An 18100-nucleotide genomic window follows, 5' to 3' on the forward strand; every position below is an offset into this window, starting at 1 on the left:
GCCGCAGTGGCAATTTCAAAATCACGTTCGTGCCCAAATTCGTTCCACCTTTGCTAACCCTCTTGGAAACGGAGGGAGGCTAAGCTCCAAGAGGATGATGATGACAGCATCGATGCATTGTAAATTCAGGGACAACGGAGCAGCGGAACCAGAATTTCTCTGTGAGGAATTCAGAAGCTCCATCTCGGAGTCTCCATGTGGAATTGTGTTTGGAAGAGATAAGCTGGGAACTTGATATTTCAAGTTGAAAGAGAATTCGAAGGACAAACGGAGGATGCGAGAAATTGCAGGTGTGCGGTGGTACAAAGATAACCGGCACCCTCTCGGAGATCTAGCGATCCAAGAGAAAATAAACCGCGCAAATCGTAGCTGTCATTCAAATTAAACGTGTGTAAAAAACGTTACACTTGTGTCAGTTTTATGACCCGACGAGGGCGAGGAGTGGGGTCAGATACCAGGGTCTCGCTCTGACGCGCTGCAGCAAGGCATAAACGCGCCGAGTGTATGTAAGAGCAATTTCTGGAACGAAACGGTGACACAAATGTGACTGATCAAATTATAAGGGTTCTTCCATCCCTCCCTTCGGAATCATCGATGCTACCAAGAAATCCAAAGGTTACAAGAACGAGTGCGTATCTTGAAATCGCTGGGCAGACGGTTTCGCTGAATATCGCGTTTTGCTGAAGACAGAGTCTTCAATAGGAATAGGTTCCTGATCACCAAATCAGCCAGGCCTGGCCTTTCAAATGGTTCCAGCACTGAGTCCTTTGACAGACATTGGACAGACAGAGCCTCCTGTACCTACCTAGTCCTGAACTTGTTCAATTGGTTCCTTTGAAGTGACTTTCGGACCCGAAAGACTACATATCCAAGTCTCCTGAACGTTACCCCACAACATAACTCGGCTGATGGGATGTTTTCAAATTACCGCGAATCCAGGAGGGGGGCATTTTGCATAAGAAACGTGGCCAGGGAAAAAAGCCCTCCTCCGCCTATCCTACAAATCCCCCTTCCGCCCAGATCCGCTTTCCCGTCCAACCGTGTAATTAGAAGTTCGCCTGCACATGGTGAGCGCGAATTCTTTACCCGAACTACCCGATTCTGAAGATTTTCCCGCTGCAGGAAGCCACTGACGTCCGTCTATTTAACTCTCTTCTTATACCTCAACTTACCTTTCATTGTAGTCAATGCCACAAATGCAGTCAAGACGAGCACCATTATCGCTGAACGTACTAATTGTCGGTGCAGGTATTGGCGGGCTCTCCATAGGATTCCTTCTCGGACGCGCCGGACACAATGTCACCATTCTCGAGGCCGCCTCTGAACTCGGGGAGGTTGGTGCTGGTATCCAGGTGACTCCGAATATGACCAGACTCCTCATCCGATGGGGTGCTGGGGAACGATTGAAAGCGGTCGCTGTTGTTCCTCAAATGCTCAATCTGCGCAGATGTAAGCGCTGAAACATTGCGCAATTGATTGATGTTACTTACAGCCGCATCAAACAGATAGCGATGGAGAAATGGTCGGGTGGAAATTGTGGGGAGATAACTTGGAGAGGGATCATGGCGCGCCTTACTATCACATCCACGTATGTTTTCATTCTAATCAGTCGCTCCCGAACTACACGAAAACCCCATAGCGCGCCGACCTTCAACGGATCTTGCTGGATCTCGCTAAGCCATTCGTGAACATCCGTCTAAACAGCAAAGTTCAAAGGGTCGACCCATCCCTGCCCACTGTAACCCTCGAATCTGGAGAGACATTGAAAGCAGACCTAATCATCGGTGCTGACGGCTTGAACAGCCGGCTGCGCGACATCGTCGTCGGTCATCCCGATAAACCTACACCAACGGGCGACGCGACATATCGAGCTCTCATCCCTACCGGCCCTATGATAAAGGATTCGGACCTGAGGCAGCTCTTGGACGAAAGTAGCGTTAATGTGTGGATGGGACCTGGAAGACATATCGTCAGTTATTGTGTCGTGAGTCTCTCCTTGTTCAAGCTTTAAGTGAATTTCGACCTGACAATATGACAGCGAAACAAGAATGAATACAATCTCGTCATGATCCACCCTTGCAAAGGTACCAACGAGACAGCCAGGCCCGTGGATACCGCCATTATGAGATCGGATTTCACGGGTTTTGAGCCTCGGTAAATCATTGCCTAAGAGGGATCAACTCTTGCTAATGTCTCGCTTCGTAGAGTCCAGAAGATGCTTTCCCTAGTCCCATCAACTCTCGTCTGGTCCTTAATGGACCGAGAGCCGCTGGACACATGGATTCACAGTGACGGAAAAGTATGCTTGTTAGGAGATGCGTGCCACCCTATGCTCGTAAGCATTCCTTTCCCAAAGTTTGCCATCAAGTTTGACACCTCCTCGTTCAGCCTTACAGAGCCCAAGGATCCGCAATGGCAGTAGAAGACGCAGCCGTCCTCGGAAACCTCCTCTCCCGCATCTCCAGCCCAAATGAACTAACGCCCCTCCTACGCGCGTACCAATTTATCCGACACCCAAGAGCCAGCGCAACGCAGATGGATTCGAGGATGAACCAACATATTTTTCATCTACCTGATGGACCACAGCAAGAGGCGAGGGACGCGTCGATGCGTGCGGCTATGGAGGAAGCGAGGAAGGAGGCCCGACTTGGAGCGGATGAGGATGCTGATGGGTGTGTGGGGAGCGCGAACCTTTGGGGTGATAGGAATAGGAATATGCTGGCTTTTGATTATGATGCGGATAAGGCTGTTGAGGAGTGGTTGAAGACGAACGAGCTTGGGGAGTCGATACTTTGACTTCATATTCAATTCCAGCTTCTGCAAATACCACAAAGTTTATACCCAGCAAACAACAACTATGTACAAAAAATGACATGAGGATGCATAGTAGGCATGCTTAGCTTTTCATATGGAAAAAAGAACATAGTCCGTCCAACACTGCAAACCATCAAGGTCCCTGAACGTTCAACACCCTCGGGCTCTGCAACGTAGCATGATTATCGCCCAAAACCTGCCTCAACAAAAGCTCCACCCGTTCCCTATCCTCATTAATCCTCTGCATCTCCTCAACCCACCTACTCTCCCTCTGCTCAAATATCCCCCCAAGCACACCCAAACTCCCCAGCGCTGTCTCCAACAAGTGCCTAAGATCTTCCTCGCGCGACTCGGAACTTCCGTCTGAGCCGTCCCCGCCTGCGCCGGAGGTGGCGGCGCAGTTGATGAGTCGGTCGACGAGGGAGCTTTTCATTGAGCGTGTGGAACGGCGTTGGGACGCGATGCGTTTGAATCCTGTGCGTAGGTCTGACATGCTGCTTGAGTTTGCGAGGGCTGGTTGGCGTCGGACGGAACGGGAGCGGAGGGAGTGGAGTTTTGTGCTGTGGGATGGGGCGGCGAGGAGGACCATTGTTGCGTCGGTTTGACGATCCAGGTTTTGGAACTGTATCAAAAAGTGAGTATTTCGTTTATGTGGAGAAGATGAATGGGAGCAAGAACTCACAGCTTGAACGAGCGCCTCCCAGCCCATCTCCCATTTCCTACGACGTTTCTCAACGTTACTGATATAATTAGGATGATACTCCAATTCAAGAAGATCATCATCGTCGCCCTCTTCCTGCTCGTCAACCCAATCAGGGTCGTCGTCTGCCGTGGGCAGCACAATGGATCCAGTAGTCCCATTCGCAGGCCAAGTATGATTCCCATGCCCATTATTAATAATCTCAGGAAGAGGAACCGAGAACCCCCGATCCTCACCCGCAGTCTCCTCGCCAGACGAAGACGGCTCAGGGCTCGTCTCCCTAGGCTGGGTACTATCCACCCTCGGGGGCGGTTTCCGAGTAGACGCCTGCCTCCTCACCAACCTATCCTTCTTCCTCGGCGGCGGAGGTAACGGAATAGGCTCATGGCTAGGACTACTCTGCAAGCTCGTCGTATCGTGTACCCGTCCCATACGGTTCGTATGCCATATCGCCCAGGGGTTATAAGCTGCGGCTGGGAACGGGGTAGATGATGGGGATAAAGTGGAGTCGGTGATGTTTCCGTGGTTGTTCTGCGCGTAGATCTGCCATTGCTTTGCGAGCTGTTCTTGGATTACGGATGGGTGGTTTGGGTCGTAGTGGGGTCTGTTGGGAGCGTTGATTGGTTGGTTACGACGGACGTGGGAGAAGGGGTAGGGGTAGGGCGAGCCGACGGGGGCTACGGGGCTGAATGGTAGGTCCTTTCCTCCCATGTTGTACCCTTCAGAAATGAGTGGGGAAGGCGATGGAGCGGCGCTCTGACTACGGGGAGTTGGAGGGATCGGTGCATCTGGGCGAGGAGATTGTAGATAGGATTGGATGTAAGAAGACGCGGCGTCTTCACCATAACTTTGGAAATCGTCAGGATAAACTTGAGGTTGAGCATATCGTCCATTGTGGTTTGAGCGGGGGTCATGAGTATAACGTTGTTGATTATGTTGATGTTGTTGATGATGCTGCTGTTGATGTTGTTGATATTGCTGGTGTTGTTGCACCTGCTGCGGTTGTGGATGATACTGGTGCTGCAAATCCTGCATCGACCGGCGCGACTCCACAAACTGAGAAGGGCGATCAGAAAGCGGGGTAGGCAACGCCGTAGAACTCGGCGTCTGCTCAAACGCCGACGGATCCAAGCTCCTCATCCCCAGCCCATCGGTAGACCCGTTCCTCGTCTTAACCCGCACCGGCTGACGAAGTGCCATATTCTGCTGATGATAAAAAGTATCATGAGGCGGCGCATCAGGCAACCCCGCCGTCGGAGACCGAGGCGTATACCCTCCTTCCTCCTCTCCGCTATCCCTGCCTACATATCTCGCGGTCTGCGGTTGGCTCTCAAGAAGAGGTTTCCCATCCTCCCCTCGATAACCCGTTCGACTCTCCCGTCCACCATGCGTAAGATTCATATCATATCGTTGCGAGTTCCCTTCAGGATGCAAATCAGACGACGGCGTAGGCGAAGGTGGTGGCGGTCTTCGCGAGGTATGCTGCTCCGAAACACCCTGCTGTTCGTTGTTATTTTTCCATGATTCATGGGCACCAAGACCGTTCTTCGACGGAATCCTAAACTCATCTTCAGCTTCCTCTTGAACAGGCAACGATCGATCGGGAGTCCGCGCGATAGCTTGCAGTGGGGGCGTTTGACTCGCAAGCGATAAATTAGACCGTGGCTCGGGGTTGACAGCGTTAGAAGCCCTGCGAAGCACTGGCGGGGAGTCACGCGAATATTGGGCTATGTAGCCTGCAGGACTCTCTCCTGGGCCAGGGACAAGCGGCGACCCTCTACGCTCAGGGGTGTGCGCCTGCTGCACCTGTGCGGCGAATGAAGCGGCGATTGGAGACGTCGGTTGACGATCGCGGGCTTTTGGACTTTCTCGTGTTGCTTGAGGTTCTCGAGTTCGTCTTTGTTGACCGTTATCAGGCCCATTGGGGCTCGATCGCTCCATCGCACGGATTCTTTCTACATTGGGATCTTTTGGAGGAAACGGAGATTCGCTTCGTGGAGGATATCCACTTGTGTACGGATGAGGAGCGGGAGCTAGAGCTGGAGGGGGGATTTGGTTTTGTGATTGCTGTTGATCTGCTCGTTCGATGTCAGCCAGAAGCTCGTCCGTCATTTCGAACTTGGTAAGAAATTGAGGGGGCGCCGTGCGAGGCATGGGGCGAGGGTAATGGGTGTTGATGATGGGCTGCGAATGGGAATGTTGCGAAGGTGGTGGAGGGGTGATTCGCCGTTCTGGGGTCGGATCGATGATGTTGGGCGGGTTTGGCTGGGGTGGTGTGGGAAGTAGACGAGTTATTTGACCCGCTGGTGGTGAGGATCGTCGTGGGCCAGTGGACACCGTTGGGCTGGGCTGCTGTTGAGCCTGCATACCAGGCGGAGCAGCGCCATTGGCAGCGTAGATCTGATTGACGGATGGCACTAGGGGCATCGATTGTGCTTTTAAAGCTCTTGGTCGTTCATGAAGTGGTGGAGACCTTGAAGCCTCGCGAGGCGGCATGTCGCGCAAGGATCCTACGTAGAACGACATCAGCGCTGAGCTCTTGGGGGTGGGTGATGAGCGATAACGATAATGATGATGATAAAATTGTCAACACCCAACGTGTGGGCACGGCGACTCCTGAGCTCACGAAGCCGATAACTCGTGTGACAAATTTACGCGAAGAAGATAAAACATGCAGGGACACGAACCTTGGTTAAGCGGGTGAGGCTGGGACCTGCGTGCGCGTTGGGGGGAGTGGTTTGCCATTTTGCAAATTTGCAGGAAGTAGAAAGTGGAGAAGAGAAGAGATATGGGGTCGGCACAGCTCCTAACGGCGTTCTATAGGTCCAATAACGGCGCGTTTCCAACGTGCCCAACGTCAACACAACGCATTCAAGGGTGAACAACGAGGTCGGCAACCTAGTTTGGAAATCTGCCTCGAGGCGATTCCCCAGAACATAAGATCACAGACGCCGAACTGTGCAGTGCGGTTGATCCAATTGGATTTGTGCCGCAAAAGTGGACTAGCTTGGATAATTCGTGTTCTCGCGTTCATTTCCTGGTCGAGAGAGGGTAGCTACCGAAAACAAGGTGCGTGGAAGTTAAGCAGAAAACGGAAAGGGCAACAAAAGTTGTATAGTTGTTGGAAAGGGCGGTCCTCGATATGGAAAGTTGAACCTGATTGAGACACAGGGTCTGGCGATCTCATCAAAGATAACATGCTAGATGCCGCAGAAAATGCTATCTTGGCTTTTGGAGGATATACGAAAGGAGCTGCTGAGTCAGTGCTCTGAATGAGAAGGGATTCCTTGAGCTTTTACGAGCCAGGGGGAACGGAGGAGCGTGTCGATTATTTATCCGGATTACATAATCGCCACTCTTTCCCATCTCCTCCGTTCCATGCCACGCTCCAAAATCTCATAGAGATGTCCCCAGAGAGCCTCAGTGCAAAGTATACTTGTTCATTAATGATACTATTGTAATGCTGACCGACATTTACAGATTCATACAGATTTACAATACCCTTCCACCGGAGGCCCAACAGGCATTGATAGAGAAACACCTCGCAGGTCTCATCGATCTCGTGCCAAAAAACAAGTCGAAAAAGGGTATCGTAGTTCACATCTGGGGGGAAAGATCTAGTTCTAACCGTCAACAGTCCTCGCGGCTGCGACGCGACTACAGGCACGTCACAAGAATGTACCAACACTCGACCTCAGGACCAAGAGAAAACAAGTCAACGCCCTAATGGACGAGCTCAACAGGGACGCAAAGTCTGCATTCATCAAAGAACGCAGTAACCGCGACGAACTCCTCTTCGAACTCATAGACAGCCTCACGAGCTGGTTGAACGCCATTTGGAGTGTGGCATACGAGCACAACGTCAACTTTGTCCACGCTCACTCGTGTCTTCTCTTCGTGGCAGATGTGTTCACACAGCTTTTTGAAAGCGCAGGGCATGGGGGGTACATGTTGTCTTTACCTGGTTTTCAATTCCATTTGACGGCGACAACTGCAGATGCAAGTGCTCGGTCATGAACTTGCCCATCAGCGTCACTATCAAGAACAAGCATGGCAAAACGATCAAGAATATGCATGTTACTGGTCCGCAAAACGTTGACCGCATTCTTCTCTGGATATGGCGGGATCTCTTTGTGTCGATGTCTGCGAAAGGCACTCAGCAGGAAAAGAATAGAATGAGGAATATGTTGGAGGACATTGAAAACGTTTTGGGGTTCGAGACGCTAGAGAGGCTGTTGTACGGGGGAAAACGATGTGCGTTTAAATTTCACCTACACCCGTAGTTTTGGCTGACAACCACGAAGCCGTTGAGGACGAGGATGAAGACGACGACGACGACGATGAGGATGAGGACGAGGAAGAGTGGGAAGACGACGAAGACGCCAGCGTAGACGGAAGTGTTGTCCACGTTATCGACGAAGACGAAGACAACAACAGCGCCAGCTCAGACTCCCGCTGTCCCTGCAACTTCCACGCACCACACTGGTCAGGAACCCTCAACGCCGAACGAGTCGTCATCCGGGACCTCGTCCAAGAACGCCTACACACAATCTTCGAAACCACCCCCTCCCTCCGGCTCTACAACATCCTCATCTCCATAAGCGACGACACACAATCCACCAAAACCCGCCTCCTCTCCAACCTATCCCACTGCGCAGGAAGCACAGCAGACACACTCGTAGCAGCACTTGACATCCACATCGCAGCAGACTCCCCATCCCACCTCATCTCCCTCCTCGATTCCCACGCGTACCTCCTCCGCCCCAAAGACGCTCCAACCCTCCAAGCATGCGTCGCCGTCCTCTCCGACGCACCGACCTACCAACCCCGCGCACTCACCATCCTCGAAAAGGAACTGACAGACAGCTTGCGGGCGATATACATCGCCATTCGAGGGGCGTTCGCCAAAGTCGACGAGGACACTTACAAACGCGAGATTGGGGAAATAATGAAACTGCGTACGGGCTCACACGCCCGCCGAGACCGCATCACGCGTTGGACGGAGGACGTGATGACGTCCTCCAGTGGTCCAATGCACCCTATGGCTTTTGCGGCCATGATGTTTGGGATTCCTATTGGTCCTGACGCAGGTGACGGCGACGATGCTGAATTTATCAATTTCCTCGATTTGGATCATTCTGATCCGGATTTGGATGATTTGAGGGAAGAGTTTAGGCCGAAGTTGAAGGAGAGGTTTGAAGGGTGGTATTTGCTTGCGCAGACTGTGAGGGGGGGTGGTGCGGTGGGGTTCAAGATCTATACGCAGGCTGTTGAGATGATGTCGTTCCTAAAGGCGCCGGATGCTGTGGCTGAGATGTTGAATCGGTGCGTTTATATTCATTCAGCTTAGACATCCATTGACTGTTTTTTTAACGCTTAATTGAAGGCTGGGAGAACGCCCTTCAAAAGGATACGTCTGCGACGCCTTAGACGCACTAGCCTCCTTCTGCAAGATGCAAAAGAAGAAATACACCGTTCGCAACGAAAACCAGAAGAGGACGAGGAACGCTAATGCCCCTGCCTCTTCCCCCCGGGGAAACGCGAACACCTCTGCAGGGAATATCAGCACAGCAGCACAGGACACGACGTCCAATTCGACTCCGCCTCCTTTGATCCCGGCTGACTTGGTTGGACAACATGTACAGCAGGGCGGGTTTTCGTTCTCGTTTGGTTCGGTGCCTTTTATGGGTAACCCGCCACCCCCGCCGTTACCGTTCCCTTTGGTGCCGGGGGGTATGGAGGATGTCGATTGACTGACCACGCCCGCTTTGAATGATGTTTGCTCGAATGTTTTTGTTCGATTGCTTTACCTATTTTACTGCAGATAGTTCACGTTTTTCAATGTATAATACCAGCAAGCTTTCCCATTTGATCTTCTTTGCAGTAAACTTGTTCTGATGACACGTCTCGATTATGATCAGTAAGTATGACAGAAACCCTAGACACCTTCGCGAGATCTATTGACTCCGTATCATTTGTTTGAGGAATGACACAAGCCCTGTGCTCGTTGCTCCGCAAACCTCAACTTGGTTAGCAGATGGTTTATTTATCGTAGATTCTGGTTGCGTTCACGGTGTCTTTCTGTCATTCCACAGACATGGTGTCAGAGGGAGAAATTTTCTTCAGAAGGTATTTACCAATAAGCACTGTGGGAAGTAAAAGCACTTCGATTGAGTGACATGGTCACTCAAACCGGTGTAGGGAGTGATTGTGTCACTCAAATTCAAGGAATTTTAAATGAGTGATTTTGACCTCTGCTGCGCTGTTCAAACGAAGAGAGATCACGAGGTAATAGCAGCAACACAAAAATTTTGGGGAGCGAATGCTACACAGATACAAAAGTTCGTAGATAACAAGATATTAACGGAATGTCCAATGAAGTCCAAGAGAGAATAACGGATGTCCAATGAAGTCCAAGAGAGAATAACGGATGTCCAATGAAGTCCAAGAGAGAATAACGGATGTCCAATGAAGTCCAAGAGAGAATAACGGATGTCCAATGAAGTCCAAGAGAGATTAACGGATAGTGTTTGGAAGTTAGGTTAGTTAACCGGAAAATAACCGAGACTGGACCGAACCGTAACCGATCAGGACCGCAATAATTACCTAACCGATCCTAACCGTAACCACGGTCCGGTTAGTGGTTAGGCCCAGTGAAAACCGGCTCTGCAAACCTCCACGAGAATGTGCGAATATCGGCTGAAAAGGGCAAAATCGGCGATGATCCGCTGCGGGCCGCAACGTTTCTGCTGCTTCGTTTGGACGACATCAATCTGGACTCGCCTCAAACTCTTTCCCCAGATTCTACTACCTGCGCGCGACTATATATCTCAGAGCGCTATCGAATTGACTTTATTCCTTCCTTCTTTCCGCCCCCCCACCATCTCCCCCAATCCGTCTCCTCGCACTTCCCACCATTCCGCCCATTCCTCTCGTTAACATACGTGAACATATTCTTCATACAGAATCGTCAACCTATACGCTCTGCATGACATCTCGCCCATGAGTACCATTATTGGAGCTTGAGTGACTGTTCTTACTGGGTACAAGGAAGCGTGTCCGTTTCTGATACCTCGGTAAGTGACTTCCTGTCCTTGTACATGTCGTCTAAGTGACCATTTTCGGTGCATATATGCGCCTTCTGCAGTGTATTCTATGTCGAGGACGAGTTGTGAGTGCGTTTTGGTGTGGTGTCGCGTGTCTGATGGACGAAATATACAGCGCCTCAAAATTCCCTTTACTCCCCCCATCTACAATGCCGACCCCCGACATCGATATATCTGTCTCTCAGACGTGTGCACAAGCGGATGGGTGGGAATGGGTGTGAAACGGCGATTGGTTAAGGTTCCGTTCCAGGGATAAATGTCGTGTCGCAGGGGTCTTGAGTATATAGTAACCAGAAATTTGCAGATATTCGCAGGAAATGGTGTATTATATGAAGGAATTACAAAAAAATTCTACCTACAAGTGAGGACAGAGAAATGCAGATGGGAGCAGAATAGAAGGGGTAGCCGCCGAAATTTCCGCAATCAACGCCGTAGTTCGTCGAAAAGGGGCAGACAGTTGCGGAAAAAAATCCGCAAAAGGGACGAAATCCCATTCTACCTGCACCTTTCTGCTCTGCCGACGATCTCCGATATCTGCCGGGAATTCGCAGATACTTGCGGCTGGTAACAGAGCCGGTTTTCACTGGGGGTTAGGTGTCATCCCAAAATATTCAAGACCAAACAAAAACCGGTTAGGACCGGTTATAACCAGTCTTTGTGTCCTAACATTACACACAAATATTCCCCTGTTTAAATGCTTTCTAACGATCCAAAAATCATATTTTTTAGTGGATATTGACATATTTACGGTGAATTGAAATTTAAGTGACTATTTTCCTGTCGTCACATGTGTGATAATGTGACATTGATACAACAATGGCAATCATCCATGAGAAACGCTCGCAGGTCGGGTGTACTCGACCTGCGAGGTTGTTTATGAAATGCTTGTATTAGAAATATAATATATGTTTGTAATTATGTTAGTACAGAGAAATAACTGGTTAGGACCGGTCATGTAACCGACCGCTAACCGTTACTAACCGATTATATCGGTTAGTAGCAGTCCGGTTCGGTTATTTTGGGTTTCGTGGCACAAGGTAACCGGTCTCGGTCTCGGTTAGAGCCCTCAAGGGCTCAATAACCGGACCGGACCGGACTTTCAAACACTATTAACGGATGTCCAATCATGTATCTAAAATAAAATGAGAAAAAGAAAAAAGAAAAGAGGGAGAGGAGGGAGGGCCAAGAAAACTCTGGAGAGAATTATCTGGCAAACGAAGTCAAATGACCAGTGATTAAGTGTTGATAAGATAGATAGGCGGAGCCTAGAGCGAGATCACTGTGCATTTTGGGTGAGCATGCGGCACATGAAGATGGAGGGCGCGGGGCGCTTACCTGGGCTATTCCCAAAACCTTGTATCAGTCTAACGAGCGCGGTACTACGTTGCTTTCCGTTCGAACAATAGCAATGGCGACTCCAGATCATTGGGACTTGAATGGCAAAGTCCACCATCATCCATATTTGCCTACTACATCGCGATAGCTAACAATTTCCATAGAGGAACTACTAACCAAGAGGCGGAGGTGACTACGATTAGTGTTGTTTGGGAAGGGGGGGGATACGTTTCACAGCATATACGATTGTTTTACCTAAGTGTCTTGTACCCCTGAACATTGCAGCGAGAAAAAATTCGTCAGAACGAGCAACCCGCTGCCTCAGTTTCCAAAATGGTAGACCCTGCTGGATTTCTGCATACCTTGCCACGACCTCGTCCATCGTAGGCCGTTTTAAGGGATCGGGGTTTGTCATGTCTGCAGCTAGCCCCTCCATGAACTCGAGTCCCAATGTCTTCTTGACCCCAAGAGACTGATTGCCCTAAATCTAACATTACAAATGCTAGGTTCCGAATGTCAAAAATCGCACCTCTGTAAATTCGTGTATGATTAGATGACCCAGGTGAAAGACGTCAGTTGGGAATGGGTCATATTCAACGTTCATATCCTCCAGTTCGGGAGGATAATCGCGATCACCTCCCCGAACCACTCGCGCGCGGGGAGTAGAATCGTCTGGACCAAAACGAACCGAGAGCCCGAAGTCAATGAAGTAATACTTTGGTACGTGCTCTGTCCGAGTAAAATGCTTTGCTTTCCCCTTCCAATCGGGAGCCATGTTTTGTTTTGCAGGATGAAATCCACCAGGGTACATCGCATCGGCATTCACCAAAACGTTGGGCGCATGACAGTCGCTTTCGAACCAAGATAAAGATTTACGAGTACACGATAGCTTGAGGGCGCATACCGGTGAGCAATTCGATGTTGATGCATAAAAAGCATACCCTAACGCAACGTCTTCAACATCAGATTATCCCCAAGAGAGCCAAGTGTAACCCACCTCAAATACCTGTCTAAAAAATTCGACAACTTCTCCAATCGTCTCAAAAGGCGGATCTTTGCATGGTCGTAGCAAAGGCATGACGAGAATGACGACATGCTCTTCATCTGGGACACGAATGGTTTCTAAAATCGGAACACAATGGTTTTGGGGTATATCGGAAAGCTCTTTCGAAGAGAAGTAGCTTGAGATTTCCTCTTCATGTGGGTATCTTCTGGTGTCGACCTTCTTCAGAATGACCTGCTGATTGTTAACCTTTCGAACGGCATCCTGTACCCTGGGGTGCTGTTCAAAGTAAGGCTGATGTAGAAACTCGAAGAAGTAAACGATCTTACAATGTGGTTGTGGAAGTCTTCACAATGCGGTGGCCACACGTCTTTGCCAAGCCAAGATGGAATCCAACCAGGAGTGAGTCTTGGTCGAAGCTTGTACCCTCGCTCATCGAGCCATGCTTGATGATCTCTCCACCAAACTTCTCTTGTTAGAAGGTCGTCTCGTTTCGGGTCTGGTTTATTGATTGGCATCGGATGGGAGAGAGTGGCAAGACAATGAAACGAATAGTTTGAACGATGCGACAACCACAACACATATGACCAAATATACCCACATATGGACCCACAAGGAAACCCACAACACCGGTCGTCGTACTTAGCACAAGGATCATTGACAGCTGTCAGCGGAACTTGAGGACAATGCCTGTTGCGAACATGCTGCACCCAAATTCCACTTCCTTGTTGTTTTGAGTTCGTATCGCCGGTGCTCTTGGCAATTCACATAAGTAATTGCACACTCGATGAGTCGATCCAACACTGCCATCTCCCTACGTACCCTTCTCTTCCTAAAAGCACTATGTCGATGTTCAACGACAGCCAGGGTGTAATTGTTCAGGACGATGCGAAGGTTACAAATGCTGGGCGCGACGTCGTCAACATTCAGACCACTACTGTCAATAATTATCCATCTTCAACTTTGAAGGTCGTCCCACATCAACGTTCATTAATGATGCCCACTATTCACTCAAAATCTCCAAAGTGGACGCCCAAGAACCGGATTTGTCGGGCGCAACAACGTAACTGTTCGACGCTGGACTTTTTGAACCAATACGAGGACGTCATGGACGAAGGAGCTTTCCTTGAGTGCACTGAGTTCATCGTAAAGTAAACCGACCCTCCTGTTTATGATCGCGTACGGCAACTCACCAATAGAATTCTAGCTCAACCGCCAGCTCTGAAATCGAAGACAAAGGTTGGCTGGCATTTCTGTGTGACGCCCATTACAGAAGAAGTCTTGTGCATTACACCTCCGATGTTAAGAGGGTCAACAATATCGCTCAGGTGTGTCACTTCGGCGCCTTTTATTGATGTAGCACGGGAGCCTAATGGGGAGTTGAATTTATTATAGCGTGGCTCCCAACAAGGAGTCTGCTTGAAAGCGAAGTACGTTGTCATCAATAGCTCCAGGCACCGTTCACGGCTGACGTAGTGCTGTGTTGACAGTGCCCACGCAGACCAGATAAGACAGTTGAACGAGAGCAACCGTAATACTACTAGTAGTTGAACCGACTGGCATGTCGAGTCGTGCGCCCCCAAAAATTACGGAAGCTAGTGGTCCACGGCCTCTGTGCTAAACGACGGCGCCGCCATAAAGGGATGAAAATCAAAGTGGCGAGGGCTAGACCCGGAAGGATGGTGGAAAAATGGACTTCGCTCACTGACGTTGCAGAATGCTTTATTGTTTCAGAGAAATGTTTCTTATTTATTCATTGGCATGGGACTTGGGACAAGGAAAACCTCCGAGCTTAGGCGATACGACTCGACCACACTGCTCAGGCTATCTGAACACCCACAGATAAATTTGTGATGAAGAAAAACGCAGTCCAGCTTGAAAGTACATCTTCGGTCCTTTACAGCCGTTTTCATAACGATAGGCCTATTCTCGACCAAATACACGTACAGGCGGAGTCTAAAATTGGACCTGTGTAAGTTGTCGGATGATGATTCTATTTAGTATAACTGTAGATCTATCCTCGTCATCCCTGAAATATATGCTGATTTTCGTGTACATGATTAGAATTTGAGGTCCGACCAAGGGGGTTCAAGAATTAAAAAAAAGTAGCTGGGGTCGAAGTTTTTTGTAAGGCCCTGTGTGCTTGACCTACCTACCTACGTAATCAAGCACATGCCTAAATATGGCAATATGACATCATCATCATGATCACTCTGATCCTCTAAGGCTTCGCATACCCAATTTTGTGGGGCTATCTCCAATGCAACACATTGTAGATGGTACTAAAAAATAAGTGAGTGTAGTGATTAACCAAGCCATTGCATTCTGAAGTGCAATGCCACACTGCACAGGTATCTGTTTAGAGTGTCTGATGTGTTGTTGAAACCATTAAGATGATTCGAGTTTTGAAATCAGGTCACACAGCATACCCATTGGTGTCAAGAACTGGTGTCTAACTGTTTTGTCAGTAAATTATGATTGATTAAAATATTAGACAAAAATTTGATGAAGATTAGACTGTGAAAAACAATTTTGAAGCCAGAAATTGGGCTGGATATAATGAAATATAATATCCAGTCAAGATAATGTACTATACAATGATATTTTACATGCAGGAATACTGTAAATCACCTTGGAAAACCAATTTAGGACTATCTCATAGAGGGTTCCAAAAATCTTTTTTTCAGCCTATGGCTGACCTACCTACCCAACCCCCGGTCTGGCATTCAAATCCCTGAACCCCCTTGGGTCCGACTGTATCTGTAATTTTGAACTTTTGGCCTATCGTTATGAAAACGGCTGTAATATTTAGATCTCATGAGTCTACTACCTACGACTCGGTGAGTCCTCGACTCTTCTTTGATAAGGGGTTCTGCGAGTATCAACAAAAGTTAAAAGAAGAGAAGAAAAAAAAACAGCTGTCAGAATTTGTAGACACGAAAGAATTCTGGGGTGAAAAAAAGAAAGAAAAACGGAAAACGGAAAACACAAGGCTGGGGCAGCAAAAAGTCATTTTTGAGGTGGATGACAAGCCTTACATATGTTCAAGGGGGGAGTGGGATGAACGTGTTGAGGTAGTCCGGCCAGCAGGCCGTTAAATTTTTTTATTTTAAGTAGTGTTTAAAGGTTCAGTTCAGTCTGGTTTTTTGCCCCGAAAATGCGCAACCGTGGACCACAACTGGTCCAGGACTGACCCAGATATTGAGGGAACCAAACCAAACCACCTAGGACCGGTCTTTTGCAGTCCATGATACCGGTTCAGACCGATCCAGACCGGTTTTTTTGCATATAATTTATTATACCAATATAAACCATTTGTATCTCAACCATTATTACTCTGAAAAATAAATGGGTTATATAAAATAGTAAAGCATATAAATACCCGTCATTCTACCAATTTTCAAGAGATTTAATGAAGATTTGACATAGCTATGACTGAAACTGAATTACATCTCCTAGAGACTTGGGTAAAATATGGATTTGGTTATATCTTTCTCAATTCTTAACCGTTTTTGATGAAACAAAAACCCAATAAAAGGCAATAAACGTGGTTACAAGGCTATTGTAATCATGGCATGATTACTACAGTTCCCATACTGTATCATATATAGGATGCACTGGCTGAGAATATAACTTCTCAGTTATTCTGCCTTTTGGCTTAGGTGGTCCTTTGTGCATTCTAGGGACTGCTTACGTTAACTGAGAAGTTTCGGCTGCAGGTTCAATCCTGGCCCATGGCAAAACTGGCTGTGGGACCGTGGGAATGAATACTGTTAGTTGCAAGGGGGTAGACCCTTGGGGTGGCCTATATGAGCACTCCCACTTTGGAAACCCCATGAGGAACTCCAGAACTATGGGATTGGGACCAGGTCTGTATGAGGGGGCAAAGTTCCAGAGATAGGGAGGGTGTAATCATGGCATGATTACTACAGTTCCCATACTGTATCATATATAGGATGCACTGGCTGAGAATATAACTTCTCAGTTATTCTGCCTTTTGGCTTAGGTGGTCCTTTGTGCATTCTAGGGACTGCTTACAGCTATGTAATGCACGTGACCGTTTAACCGGTTGCAACCGATTAAAACCGGTCTTTGAACAGTTTTAAAAGATTTTCGAAATGAGGCAACCAGCAACCAGACCAACCCCAAATTGGGGCAACTGCAACCAAAAAAAGACTAGACCATGGTCTGGTTCAGTTCGGTCCACCAGTTTTTTGTGGTCCTATGGACTGAACCTTTAAACACTAATTTTAAGTACCAATTTCGGGTAATTTATGGGCCAGATGAGCTCAGTGTGCTCTCTGAGGCATTTTGCAAGTTGTCCTCACTTACCAAGTGCAGTACTTATGCTATTCACACTCATGATCTAAGAAGCCTGGTATGTGATATAGATTGAGGACAATATTTGAGATGATAAAACTGTTATCTGTCCACATTGTGATTGTGGTGAGAGTATAGATGCAGTTGTTTGAGGATGAAAGCAGAGTAATTATCTGTGGGCAAAAAGGCTGCAAGACATTGTGGGTAGGTCATTTTCTTTTCGTGTCATTTCAGCCTGACCACTGACTATGTAGTACCACTTTTCAAGGGTTGGACTGCCAGTAGATCTTGGTATCAATGACTGGGTTTGTGACCCATGTAAGAGCATGAAGAAAAGCAGAGGAAGGGGCAGCAAATGAAAGATAAGACAGTGGCTGACATCTCAAAACACGTTACTATTTATAGATTTTACCTATATATGGAAGGTTGTTCCCATGCCTGGTTGGTTAGTCCGGCCATATTGGCCTTAACTTACAGTGCCTTGCATAATGCTTTGCAGCGTGAATTTTTTGAAATTGTATTTGGCTGTGTTTAAACTGGTCCTGAGATGTCACATTCAGGCTTATTCCGGACAGAGATCATTTCGTTGGGCCTTGGTTGTGACATATCAGGTTCACTACAAATATAATCAAATACGATTTGAAAAAATTCATGCTGCAAAGCATTATGCAAGACACTGTATCAAAAAAATCAACATGATATATTAAATTAAAATTGTGCTCCCCCCTTGGGACTAGGGCTGAACCCAACGTAATCAGGCACACGTCCATTTTAGGAAATAATGCCCAGCAGGCCGTGAAACCCATTTTTTGAGCTCCCCGT

The 18100-nt window shown here is 48.2% G+C and overlaps 7 protein-coding genes across 7 annotated transcripts; 5 read left to right on the plus strand and 2 right to left on the minus strand.

The window, feature by feature from the left end:
• Positions 1–1196: 1196 nt before the first annotated feature.
• LACBIDRAFT_252315 (uncharacterized protein) lies at positions 1197–2796 on the plus strand (the record flags this gene model as incomplete). The annotated part of the gene is made up of 6 exons (XM_001884318.1): positions 1197–1449; positions 1506–1588; positions 1640–1984; positions 2039–2154; positions 2206–2335; positions 2389–2796. 6 exons carry the CDS (start codon positions 1197–1199, stop codon positions 2794–2796), a joined length of 1335 nt encoding a protein of 444 aa, XP_001884353.1.
• A 151-nt stretch (positions 2797–2947) lies between these two features.
• LACBIDRAFT_294974 (uncharacterized protein) lies at positions 2948–6055 on the minus strand (the record flags this gene model as incomplete). Its single annotated transcript, XM_001884440.1, has 3 exons — positions 5884–6055; positions 3497–5779; positions 2948–3436 (listed from the first exon to the last, which is right to left on the minus strand). Exons 1-3 carry the CDS (start codon positions 5899–5901, stop codon positions 2948–2950), a joined length of 2790 nt encoding a protein of 929 aa, XP_001884475.1. The 5' UTR covers positions 5902–6055.
• Positions 6056–6066: 11 nt separating this feature from the next.
• On the plus strand, positions 6067–9396 carry LACBIDRAFT_294975 (uncharacterized protein; the record flags this gene model as incomplete). The annotated part of the gene is made up of 8 exons (XM_001884319.1): positions 6067–6154; positions 6338–6583; positions 6686–6773; positions 6995–7106; positions 7178–7458; positions 7512–7768; positions 7798–8839; positions 8901–9396. The coding sequence occupies 8 exons, from the start codon at positions 6067–6069 to the stop codon at positions 9265–9267; spliced, it is 2481 nt and encodes an 826-aa protein (XP_001884354.1). The 3' UTR covers positions 9268–9396.
• Positions 9397–11633: 2237 nt separating this feature from the next.
• Positions 11634–13394, minus strand: LACBIDRAFT_330194 (uncharacterized protein; the record flags this gene model as incomplete). The annotated part of the gene is made up of 7 exons (XM_001884441.1): positions 11634–11726; positions 12133–12148; positions 12318–12436; positions 12485–12806; positions 12860–12897; positions 12953–13229; positions 13288–13394. The coding sequence occupies 7 exons, from the start codon at positions 13392–13394 to the stop codon at positions 11634–11636; spliced, it is 972 nt and encodes a 323-aa protein (XP_001884476.1).
• Positions 13395–13801: 407 nt separating this feature from the next.
• On the plus strand, positions 13802–15022 carry LACBIDRAFT_294976 (uncharacterized protein; the record flags this gene model as incomplete). The annotated part of the gene is made up of 5 exons (XM_001884320.1): positions 13802–14109; positions 14166–14286; positions 14354–14388; positions 14862–14930; positions 14971–15022. 5 exons carry the CDS (start codon positions 13802–13804, stop codon positions 15020–15022), a joined length of 585 nt encoding a protein of 194 aa, XP_001884355.1.
• A 462-nt stretch (positions 15023–15484) lies between these two features.
• On the plus strand, positions 15485–15696 carry LACBIDRAFT_303896 (uncharacterized protein; the record flags this gene model as incomplete). Its single annotated transcript, XM_001884321.1, has 1 exon — positions 15485–15696. Exon 1 carries the CDS (start codon positions 15544–15546, stop codon positions 15694–15696), a length of 153 nt encoding a protein of 50 aa, XP_001884356.1. The 5' UTR covers positions 15485–15543.
• Positions 15697–16389: 693 nt separating this feature from the next.
• LACBIDRAFT_330196 (uncharacterized protein) lies at positions 16390–17813 on the plus strand (the record flags this gene model as incomplete). The annotated part of the gene is made up of 8 exons (XM_001884322.1): positions 16390–16441; positions 16678–16827; positions 16944–17002; positions 17214–17336; positions 17417–17482; positions 17533–17596; positions 17684–17723; positions 17756–17813. 8 exons carry the CDS (start codon positions 16390–16392, stop codon positions 17811–17813), a joined length of 612 nt encoding a protein of 203 aa, XP_001884357.1.
• Between the last annotated feature and the right edge of the window lie 287 nt (positions 17814–18100).

This window comes from Laccaria bicolor, genomic scaffold, assembly GCF_000143565.1.
Source record: "Laccaria bicolor S238N-H82 LACBIscaffold_25 genomic scaffold, whole genome shotgun sequence".
In the NCBI taxonomy this organism is placed as follows: Eukaryota; Fungi; Basidiomycota; class Agaricomycetes; order Agaricales; family Hydnangiaceae; genus Laccaria; species Laccaria bicolor.